This window comes from Magallana gigas, chromosome 10, assembly GCF_963853765.1.
Source record: "Magallana gigas chromosome 10, xbMagGiga1.1, whole genome shotgun sequence".
In the NCBI taxonomy this organism is placed as follows: Eukaryota; Metazoa; Mollusca; class Bivalvia; order Ostreida; family Ostreidae; genus Magallana; species Magallana gigas.
Window position 1 is genome coordinate 29,020,501 of NC_088862.1, and position 12,431 is coordinate 29,032,931.

Sequence of the window (12,431 nt, forward strand, 5' to 3'; positions counted from 1 at the left end):
CATGTATATCTAGAATAGTCGACAACTATTAGTTTTTATCATGTTTCGCATATTTCAATTTTTTAATGTTGTTACTTGTCTATGGTTGAGCAAAAAATATAATTGTAATATTGCGCGATATATGGTCCTCGACAAACTAGAAACAAAAGATAACAGAGAAAACCACACACAAACACATTGCAAAATGCAAAAGGAGATAAGAGAGACAGAAAGAAAGAGAGAAGCAAACAGAAGAAATAGAGGGAGGTCCGACATAGTTGGATTATCAGGGTTTTCGAATCATCATTCTTGTTTCTTTGAGGGACCAAGTGCCCTTCCACTTGACCCACGTGACGCCCCGCTTATCGTTGACTAACTGCGGCCAATGAACGCCGTTAAGGTTAGCCTCGGTACAAGCATTGTGGTCAGCGTACCACCACCCGCTGAACATGTCCACGGCGCAGTTCTTGGCCTTTAACTTATCGTTGTCGTTGTCGAATGTGGAAAACATTTCCAGGTTACTGGCGGTGAAGCTGTCTGAAATAAACAGCATTGTGTGTTGTTTCGTCAATGATTTCACAGAATTGACTTCTGAATTGACAACTTTTATTCGCGTTCGAGAAATATTCGTGAGGTTTGCAAGAGCCTTGTTTGTCGCGAATATTTCTCGCCGCGAACCAGACGTTATATGTTTCTGGAATATATTTTTTCTGATACTAAGTAATCGACATCGTGATCGCAAAAATTAGTCGCCACGAAAGATTTCTTCCTGTTAACTTGTAAATAATGTACATCGTATACATCGAGTTAACTTGTAAACAATGTACATTGTATGCATATACATGTTGAGGGATCTTTGACGTTATACATTGTATGCAAAGTAAAGGCAATAAAAGACACATTTTCAGTAAATATAACACATCATCTCAGTTTTGTTTTTGTGCATATTGTTACATTTCAATCATATTCAGTTGTTGTTGCTCAGTCAGCATAATACATTAATGTTTACACGGTAGCTATTTTCAATGTTTCCATAAATGTCAGGTATTTTTAAAGTCTGGTAACAAAAACAATGCTTTTAAATATTTTAAGAAGCAGCTGTTTACTTTGAAAGTCTTGAGACTTGAAAGGAAATGAGACATGTATTAGATAAAAGTTTTTGTACTTTGTGTTTAAAGTCTGTTTGAATTTTGTTACAAAAAACTGAATAACTTGAATGAAGTGTATTCTTTATATTTGCTTCTCTTCTTTCTTTCTCAACAGAAAATAGTTGACAATGATATATAAACTCATATTTTTTTTTTTAAGTTTAATTTAAATTTGCCTTTAATGTTTATTTAATTTCATAAATTATTAAAAAGTAACCCAACGCATACAGCATGAATGTCTATTAATATCATATGTATAATCATAAAAATTGATGGGTAAACATCACATAAGGAGACAAATCGTTTTCAATTCAACACCCTGTTGTAAATTGATGGGTAAACATCACATAAGGAGACAAATCGTTTTCAATTCAACACCCTGTTGTAACATTTTCACCATACAGCACACGGCAAACTGAAATAAAGCAAAGCATTTACCTATCCCGCTGACATTTTGTTCGGAAATGTGGAGTTTGTACTTGTTGGTTTGGTTTTCTACCTGGAAGTTGTACTCAATTCGCCTCTTGTTTCCGTCAAAACTTTTTAAATCTATCCTGAGAATGGTGTACCCAGCATTCGTCAACTCAGAGATGTAAAAGTTCCCTGAAAATTGAAATAAAAACCTAATGTTTCATGACAAAGGCCCTAATCTATACGATATTTTGTACAGAATACCTCAAACTAATAATACATATCAATATTGCTTTGGTTAACTTTGTTTTTTCAAATTCAATTTAAAAAATACTTTTGAAAAGAAAATCGATATTTATATTTTTATTTAATATCTATGGATTGTCAAAAGGTCAAATTTTTATAGAAATGAAAAGGAAGCTCAGTCTATACTGAAACAATTTCCTTTTGAATAGTAGGACCATTTTCATTGTTTATTTTTCGCCTCTAATTTTCTGTAGTGAAAGGTTGTGACGTTCTATATCATGAAGGTAAGCGTTCTCATTCTGCTTATTGACTATTTATCTACACTGTATTGATTTGATAAGTTAATTAAGATATTGAATCTCGTATATCGAATCTCGTATGTCGAGTCTCGAAACTCAAATGAGCCATCTGGAATTTCGTAGTTAGTTTTTAAATCAATAGGTTTACCCAACCAGAGGTCGATCTGAGGATCTCCAAACCCATCCTCATACTCTGTCCAGGTTCTGTTGAATAAGATAGATCCATTGTATCTTCTCTGAATCACCTATGAAGAAATATATAGAAAATGATAGTTATAATGTATACCAACTAAAATATATGCCTAATCTCTTCTGCCATTATGTAGTTAAAAATGGATCTTTAAAAGAAAACAGGTTCTCAGCATGCTTAAGGTTAGGAAGCAATTTGTTTAGGTTGATGTTGTTTAAGCTTAACGACGTTATAAACTGTCTTATTTGAATGGCACAATGTGGATTAGCGGGAGAGAGTATTTTGGGGATTAAAATGTGTAAACATAACGGCAAGTTAGGCAAAGTTATATCTATCAATATACGCTGGAGTGTTGTGAATGGTTCTGTAAGCATGGCTGTTCAAGCGCAAATACGCTTTTTAAGATATTATGTGAGCGCAATTGTGCTTTGTTTATTGTTGATACAGCGCTGTGGCATGAGTTAATGGTAATGCAAATAATGGTTTATTCTGACGTCATACATATTTTTCTCTCAACAAAACATATTTTACGCAATTTTTTTAAAAATTGTTACATGGCATGTTCTTAGAACTCTTTAAAAATTTAATGAAAACTTACAATCCACGAATAACCGTCGCTATAGTGGCACGGAACCTCTTTGGAACTTCCATTGGAAGTCGTAAATGTCATCAGCCAGTCTTGTTTTGCTGTGAAGATTAAATTGGATTTTCATTTGAAAAAATGAAATAATTTATACACTGTAATTAAATATTTAGGAATATTACATATTCTGAGTAGCAATTAGTAGTTTTAACGGTTTATTTTCTAAAGTTAAGATTTTTTTCGCATACAGACCATAAATGAAAGAATGGACGTTTGTATATAATATTATTCAAAATATTGGTTATGGTTAATATCGTTATTTTTTTATTATACGAATATACTTGTGTTCTACTAAAGTATTTCTAATAAAATTCTTTAAGAAAATTGGTGATTTAAACTTCTGTTACTGTTCGTTGATTCCGTAGACGTATTCAAATTTTGAATCGGAGTGGTTGAATCATTCTGACTGTTTGTAGGCTCATTTGCATTCATTTGCATGGATGCTCCTGAGTGGGGTAGAGTAATCGCTGAAACAGTAGACACAAATGATATTGAGTTCGTTTTGTCCGTTGCCGAGTCGGTAGAATGAATATCAACTTTGGCAGTTGAAACATTTCCATTACCTGTGACGTCATCTGTAACTGTTTGGGTAGCATGGTGGATATCAGTTGTTGAATCAACGGGAGATAAGTTTGAGGAACTTAAAAAGTCCCCGCTAGTAGTTGTATCAGAGGATACACGAGTTGTGAACGATTCACTACTTTCCTTGAGAGTTGGGTTGGTAGAAAAAGTCGAAGTTGAAGGGTCAGAAATATCATTTGTTGTTGTATGATTTTCGGCTGAAATGGAAGAATACCCATTGCCTATGATGAAAAGTGGTAAAGTCAACTGAAGCTTGAGAGGACGTTAGTATATTCTGAATATAAGGGACGTTTGGCAAGAACCTGTCATCACAATATCCATAATGGTTAATAAATGCTAATAGAAATATGAGCAAACATTTTGTATCAAATCAGTTGTCTTAGTGACAGAATTTTGCCCCTGATGCCTGACTTAAGCAAAACTTAAACAAAATAAACAAAATCCCCAAGTAATTTTATTAATACATTTATTTTTACCTAAATATTTTTATTAAAAAATGGGTTTTTTTTCATCAAATATAAAGACCAAATTAAAAATATCAGAAATATTAGAAGAAATTTCAATAAAGTTTTGAATACTCTGCGAAATCTCAAGTAATTTTATTCATAGATTTATTTTTACAAAAGTATTTTCATTAAAATGAATTGTGATTTTTTTAAACTATAAATACGTTTACTAATTTTGGGATTTGTAAGTAACAGAACTACTATTATTTTTCATAAACAGACTTTCATTCATCAAATATAAAGACCAATTAAGGAATCTCAGAGCACATTAGATTAAATTTCATTAACGTTTTGGAAACTCTACGAGACACAAGTGTACTTTACTTAAATGTCTGATATGTCGTGTGGTATTTAATTTCTATCAGTTCTAAACTTAAATAACGGTTATCAACTGCTTACCTTCAGATGTTTGGCTAAAATCTTCATGGGTATTTTGTGGCAGCGCCTGTAAAGTGATTGGTATTCATAAAATAGTGTATACCAACGTTTTTAATGAAGTAATAGAAAATTATCAATTGTTGATATAAACTTTTTTATGTTAGGATGGGTATACCATGGTTCGCTGCTTTTTCTTAGAAGGTCTCCGGGAAGTACTTCGTTATTATCTTCATTATAATAACAATAATAAAACTCTTTAACAATTGAAGGCTTCGGTAGAGTCACTACTACTATGGTAGGTCACAATAAGCATAAGGTAATGATAATTTATTTTACAAATGTACTTTATGCAATTTTCAGGTAGATTTATTGAGAAATCTTGAAAGAGCAGTCGTATATCTGTTTTTTTTTTTAATTCGCGAGTCCTGAAACTTGCAAAAATTATTGCGAAAATTATCCTGTATACTGTATATGATATTTAAAAAGACACCTAATCATCGAATAATACTTACTTTTTCGTATCGCTGACATATTTTTGTTGCGTTAATAGTTGTATCGCTAGTGAAAGACCTGTTCCACAATCGGCACGATACATCATCACATATTTCAATACCAGTGCAGTGGTGTATCATACTACATTCTACTCCACACTCAAAGACTGGTAGAATCTTCTTCGTCAAAGGGATCTCCCGAAATACGTCAGCGACGAAAATTGCATTTGTTACAGTTTCCAGGTAATAAAAAGTATTTTTGTGAATTTGACTTGAAGAAGCAAGAGTCATCGTTGCAACGAAATGTAAGTAAAATATCATCTTGTTATTACACAGTACTGATAGTAAGAGTAAACCTTTTCGTTTACTTCATCCTACGAAATAGCGCTTGGATTTTTTTCAATTTCACATCTTAAGAAAAATTTAAATATAAAAGGAAAAATAAAGTAAAAAAAATCCTTAACAAGATTAGTTTAATTAAAAAAGTGAATGAAAGAACAGAGAACCCCTACTATTGGCTAAAAAATCAGGAGCTAGTAACACGATATTGATTAAAATAGATTATTGTATTGAATGCGTTACACACCTTAATAACATTTGTCAGGTAGACATTAATTAAGACAACGCCGTCAAAAATGAATTATTCAGAACTTGTATTTCAATTCGACTTTGAAATGAAAATGATTAGCATTCTAATGTTCATTATATCAAATCATAAAAGCAAAGGTTTTGAGTGGTATAGTTCTTTAACTGACCAAACAATCACCGCACACTTTAGGGTATCATATTTTTGTGAAAAATGGAACCAAAAAAATGAACCAACTTAATTCTCAACCTATATTTACTTTGTACGGATTACAGAAGTAATTTTCCATACATCTATATTAATGACTTTACCTTAAACTTTAATATTTAAAAATGATTGTTTTCTTCCATGACGTAATTTTCTTCTACATTCAGGTTTCACTGTTGCACCGATTCATTTCACATCTATTACAGATTTTATATGTATATAGTATATAATAGGCATTTTTTGGTTTTTATTTCAGACTTCATAAGACGTTTTCTTTTTACAGTATGAATATGGTAATAAAATTAACATGAGTTTTTGCTAATTGTAGGTTTATAATGTATTGTGTATTTTAAATGACATTATGATCTGAGGTAATGGAAATTTGATTAGATTAAATGACCGAAATTGGATAATTGCATATAATTTAGTACTGTTTTGCCTTGTCTTGAATTCACCCTAACAAAGTTGTGGTATGTTGTGGTGTACACACACACACACACACACACACACACACACACACACACACATATATATATATATATATATATATATATATATATATATATATATATATATATATATATATATATATATATATTTATATTGTAGCTTCCTTATTATCAGTTGGTATCTTTTTTTATAAAATAGATTTTCTAAAATTCACAGTTTAATGGGGGGGGGGGACTGGGGGCTCATGCAATCGTGGACAAAACATTTACCGATGCAACTTGAGGTCTTGTATATTTTAATGAATAGCTGATACAAACAACAATAAATTCGACAAAATATCTAACGAAAACGGATTAAACGGAAAGCGCAAGTTTTCAAAGTTTTCTAAGGATCATTATTGTCTCTCTGGCTGTCAATTGCCTTTCCCGTCAAAACCAATAGATTCATTGTTGAAATTGTACATGCTAGTCATAACAGACTCAATTTAGTTTACCATCGGTAAACCATGCAAACATGATAATAAAAACGAAGAAAAGCGCCGAATGTTACAGTTTTCTAAGCATCATTTTTGTTTCTTTGAGAGTCCATTGCTTATCCCACGCAAACCAATATACTCCCTGCTGATAATTTACATATTCGTTCTTATATATTCCATTTAAATTACCATCGGTACACCACGCAGCTTTAGAGTGCCACCAACCACTGGCATGTTCCGACAATTCAGCACAATTAGTAGTTTTCATATTATCGTTGTCTTTGTCATATGTACAGAATAATGCTAAGTCGCTGGTCTCCAGACTATCTGAAATTAAATAAAAGACCAAGAAAGCGTTTATTTCCTGGCTACTGATTCACTCAGCTAAATATTCTTTTGATAGAAATCGTTAACGTACACAGGGCACTGGATATCTTTTATATCAAACAGTTTAACTATCCATTTTTAAAAACACCATTAAAAACGATTACATGCACCTACAAGATATACAAGAACTTTATTCTTATAAATAATAGGTTCATGATCAGTACTCAATTTACATTAACATAACTAGATATTTCTTTTCAATGTATGTATATTACACAAACAGTTTTGGATTTTTGTTTAAAAAGAGTACTGAAAATGGAATCCAGCACTTCTGTACTATTACTTTAGTGCATAATTGTTTTCCGTTGTAACAAAAAACAATATGTTGGAACACAGTTGTTTTGGTACACAAACCACTCATTTGTCAATGCAAATGACACATCATAGCCATTTGTAGGACTATAGAACGATATCAAATTATGCAACAAGATTTTTTTTTGCGAACCTTGCTTCTAGCATGAGTACAAACATCGATATTCATTATATAGGTTATAATACGTAGATAATACAATTTAACTTTTTAAATTATTACCTACATATTAGACTAAAGATACTTTAATTCAATAAGAAGATTTGCCAGTTTTAATCTATTCGTTCGATTTAACGAGGCCGGGTCTAATTTGTTCTGCCCTAGATTTTGAATGAATTTTTTTACATGAATTTCTACTGACATAATTATTTTTTTAAGAATGAAAAATAAGACATTTACCACACCGTTTTTTTTAAGAGGCAATCTCAAAGTTTGTTAATTTTTAACATAGGACCCTATGGGATTTTGCTTGAAATGTATCAATTTTGCAATTTTTAAAAAACTTCTGCCCTAGGGATTTCTTTTTCTGTTCTACATATTAAAGTTATTGCTAGAAGGCATCGAATGGTCAAATAAAAAAACCTTTTACCTCCTTGTTTGTTCCAGGGGTCTTATCAAAGTTGTTTTTTATATGCCCAATTTCCCAGATTTGTCAGATAATGGCTATTTTTTATTTGACAAAGGCGGAAATGGTGATCTTTATAGAGTTATTAACACATTCAGACATATTTAAGTAATAAATAAATATATAACATCACGCATTAAGGGTCATTAATATAAAATACATGGTTACTGTCTTGAAATATATGAATTAAGCTATATTTAGGCGGGTTAAGAAATGGTGACAGAGGGCTAGGCTTGCTAAACCCTCTTCACGTTTTCGACCCAAGCCCAAATATAGCTTATACTTGGAGACATTTATGTTTATTTCACAATATAATATAAATTTTACGTATCAAACGAGCTATTTTCAACAAATTTCGCTATATATCTGCAGTTTAAACTATCACGTCATGGCGTCAACAAAGCAAAAAGATGACGTCACAATACAAAGAATCGCTGCGCGAAAGCGTGCGTACTCGTTCTGTGCTCGGCCTCGTTAAAGTGATGATTAAATGACGCTCAATTTATAAATATTCATTAAAAGAACTCGCTTTTTCCCTTAAGTATAGATTAATTATTCCCTCCTTTTCCAACACTTGGACTTGATTAGACTCTTTTGATGATAAATTCTATACGTCGGGAAAGAATTAATCTTTAATCTTCTTATAAGGGTATTAGTCGATGTAAATTTTCCGATAATCTCTTTTCTTACATTCTTGAATTGAAAAAATCTAGGCTTAGAATAATGAAGTATTCATTCCAGTTAATAACAAGTCATACTAATTAATCTATGTAAAACAAAGATGTGTATAAATATGTGAATTCTCTGAAAAACACGCAAAATAGAATTTGTATAAACTTCAATATAACAAATAAAATTAATAAAAATTGAAAGTCATTAACAATACATGTGAGCCAATACATTGTATGCGTTTCAGAAGTAAACAAAACCCACTGTACTTAACAACGATAAATGTTCCTCAACAAATCCAAGTGCCTGGAAAACCAATATACAGCTTCTCTGATTCGGATGCCATCAATTTTATTTAAAACTTCTGTTTGTCGACCAATCAAGAACTGAGTTTAAGTTGACAGACAAGCATATCTGTATTTTAGTTGTTCAAAATGTTAAGAATTTATATCTTGTAGAATTCTATAAGTTACACAATGTTCAATTTCAATTGGTGAAAATGTCATATGAATGTGCATGTCTTACTTAGGTCAGAGACTCCACGTTCGGAAATGTGAAGTCTGTAGTTGCTGGCTTTGTCATCTATGCTAAAATCATACTCTATTTGTCTTACTACCCCTGCAAAGCTAGTGAGCTCAATTCTCAAAATGTTATATCCAACGGTTGTAAGTTCATGGATGTACCGGTTACCTGAAACAAAATATTAAACAAATTTAATCTAAGACCTCTTTTTGAATAGAGAAGACGTACTTCTTGATACATTGACTTTACAGATTAAAGTAGAAATTACTTATTATAATGCAAAGTAGTGATTCACTTTTACCTAACCAAATTTCGGAAGTAACAGATCCGAACCCATTTTCATAATCTGTCCAATTTCTGTAAAATGATGTAGAACCGTCGAATCTTCTCTGTATTATCTTTAAAAAGGTAAACATACACATGATATTTCATACTGGAAGTAACATGTTTATGATGAAATTTGAAGATCTATTGGTATTTACAAAATTATAAATGAAAATTGTATATTGTGAATTAGACATAATCATTTCATTAATGATAAGTTGAACATACGGAAAACACTCCTGAGCTTTAAACCTTATATATGTAAAGATTATACAGAACAAAATTAGAAAAAAACTATTGGGCCTTACTCTTTAATATTAGAATAGGTATCATAGTATCGACCAAAGTACTGGAAATATTGTGGCATTATTTACAAGATGGTAAAATGCTACAGAGACTAAAATCGACGAATACGAACAGAGCAAGTGTTTTTTAAAAAGATTTTCATTCATCAAAATCACACAACGATTTAATCCATGGCATGAAATTTTAGTTAGAAATTTTACCACCCCTTGCAATTTAAATGAAATGAGTGCCTTTAGATAAAAGTGGAAAACAATCACATTTTGTACACATAGAAATGCCATAAATTTTTATTTCCAAGTAACTATTAACGATATCTTATTATTTTGTTTAAGAGTTTGTCCCTCATGACTGCTCGGAGATGTATACTTGATATCAATATCAACATCAATAAACATACAATCCAAGAATAACTATCGTTGAAACAGGGAACTTCATGTAACTTCCCGCCGGAAAATTCGTACGTAAAGACACAAGTCAGGTCCGATCGTCCTGAAAGTAAAAAGAAAGAACTTAGAAATTCAAAATTTTAAGCAAACTAAACTATACAAAAGACTGTCGTTGTTTTTCTATGCAATGTTACACGTTTCTATTTTTTCAACAAAAACGAATAGATAATTCAAGTACGTATACTCTTTTTAGATTTTATTCCTTAATTCTCTTAATAAATAAAACAAGTTTACCCAAATTTATTTTCATTCGTTTTTTGAATAATACAAAAATGAGAAACATTACTCACCTTTTGATTTATAAACAGTTGCCTTAATAAAACCTCATAAAACCTGACGACAGTTTCCTTTTTTAAAATTGATTATTCACATAACCGATGAGTGAAAGTATAAAAAAACCACCATACCAGTCGTAGTTTGCTTTGAACTAGTGCTCGCTACCGTTGAATGGGTGGCAAAAGAAGATTCAATTACTGAGATATCAGTGGACGCTGGCGAGTAACTCGTCGGCTCAGTTGTTGCTGGATCCTGAGAAGTTGAATGTGTAATAGTTGATGCTTCAGACGTTTGTAAACCTGCCGTTGTTGAATCAACATGATAGGTTGTTTTAGTCGTTGGAGGATCTATGGTGGTGAGGTCAAATATACTTGATATCTCAGTTGTTGGAGGTTCTGTGGTAGTCAAGTCAATTATACTCGATATCTTAGTTGTTGAAAAGTCAGTGGTGATCAAGTCATTTTTAGTAGATAATTCAGTTGTGTGCAGATCTGTGGTAGTTAAGTCCAGAGAACTTGATGAACCGGTTGATAGCTGCAGGGCTGTGCTAGATATATCAGTTGCTAGTAGGTCTGTTATAGTTGAACCAACATTACGACTTGTTGTGTCAGATAAGGGTACATCTGAAGAAGTTGAATCAAAAAGACTAGTTGTTTCAGTTGTTGCCGTATTTGTGGAAATAGGTTCGAAAAAAGAAATCGTTTCAGTCTCTTGTAGATCTTTTGTGATTGAACCGATTGGAGTAGACATATCGTTTGGTTGTAAATCTGTAGTTGCAGTGGCATCATGACTCAATGTTTCAATGAGTGGTGTGTTTGGGGTCGTAGTTTCTGGACGCAGTGATTCACTTTTATGTGGGTCAAGGGTGGAGCCAGTTTGACTTGATATATCATGTGTCGACTGATCTGTGGTTGTGGTGGTATCTTGACTGGATTTTTCAGTGGCTGGCTCGTACGTGGTGGTCGTTTCGAGAAGATGTGATGGTTCAGTTGAAACTGGATCTGTTGTTTTCAATTCACTATGAGCTGACGAATGAGTGCTGGGGATATTAGTAACTGTCGAGTCTGTAGAGCTTTCAGAAGATGTTGCTTCGTCAGTGCTTATTATATCAAATGACGAATATGTTGTCTCAGATTCAACCTCATGCGTTGTAATGTTTGTAGGAGCAATATCTGCAATAAATATTTCAGTTAAATTGGAACAACAGATTTAACCATGCTCGTGTCAAACACAAACCATTTTCCGAGAAGACTATCAGAAATATTGTTGCTTATTAATTGAGTTATGAACCTTCAAATTGGTAAGAACAGTGTCTATAAGATTCTGATTCTAGTAATTCAAACAATACAAATCTTACCACTTGTTTTCGTTGTAGATAGTTGGTTTTGTTCCATTTCTGATGCATCTACCTGTAAATAACACAACTTATCTAAAAATTACTTTTTTTTTTTTTTTTTAACTAAAAACAATACTTTTTCGATGTATTTTGGTAAAAATTGCTTTCATGAAAGCTTACGATATGCATCTATACTGCATAAAAAAGCAATTCATCAAAGATAAATTTTAATGAGTCTATCGTGGTTTAGTATATAAGAATATTTATGCAAAATTTGTCTTATTGACTATTGCAAAAAATTAAACAGGTAGTGAAAATAATTCATGCACAGGATCATGCACATGGAAATTAAAACGATTTAACTCTTAATGTTAAGAAATGTATATACTTTATAAGACTTTGGGAAGTTATTTTAAATGAAGCATCTTACAAAAAAGCGAAATGGAAATGCTAGGCAGATCAATAAATCAAAATATTTTTGTGATAAAATATTCATATTTGACACAAGTGCATATAGAATTATTTTTTCTTATTTCCTACAAGATATACAGTTCATTACTTTTGATCTTTTTCAGGCAAAATCTATCAAAATTTGTGGTCTTTTCACCCTCTTGCTGAAAAATTTACAATCGATGCGCA

The 12,431-nt window shown here is 31.9% G+C and overlaps 1 protein-coding gene across 1 annotated transcript; it reads right to left on the reverse strand.

Annotated features, from left to right (window-relative positions):
* Positions 1 to 265: 265 nt before the first annotated feature.
* Positions 266 to 3,512, reverse strand: LOC136272010 (angiopoietin-2-like). Its single transcript, XM_066072672.1, has 4 exons — positions 3,480 to 3,512; positions 2,232 to 2,328; positions 1,566 to 1,730; positions 266 to 516 (listed from the first exon to the last, which is right to left on the reverse strand). Exons 1-4 carry the CDS (start codon positions 3,510 to 3,512, stop codon positions 266 to 268), a joined length of 546 nt encoding a protein of 181 aa, XP_065928744.1.
* Positions 3,513 to 12,431: the final 8,919 nt, after the last annotated feature.

Bases quoted from the DNA above. Each gene is read 5' to 3' on its own strand.
- LOC136272010 (XM_066072672.1), bottom strand. From the start codon at position 3,512: ATGCTACCCAAACAGTTACAGATGACGTCACAG. The intron at 1,731-2,231 runs GTAAACCTATTG...TTCAATTTTCAG, and splicing joins TCAGATCGACCTCTGGTTGG to GGAACTTTTACATCTCTGAG. The intron at 517-1,565 runs GTAAATGCTTTG...TGTTTATTTCAG, and splicing joins ACAAAATGTCAGCGGGATAG to ACAGCTTCACCGCCAGTAAC.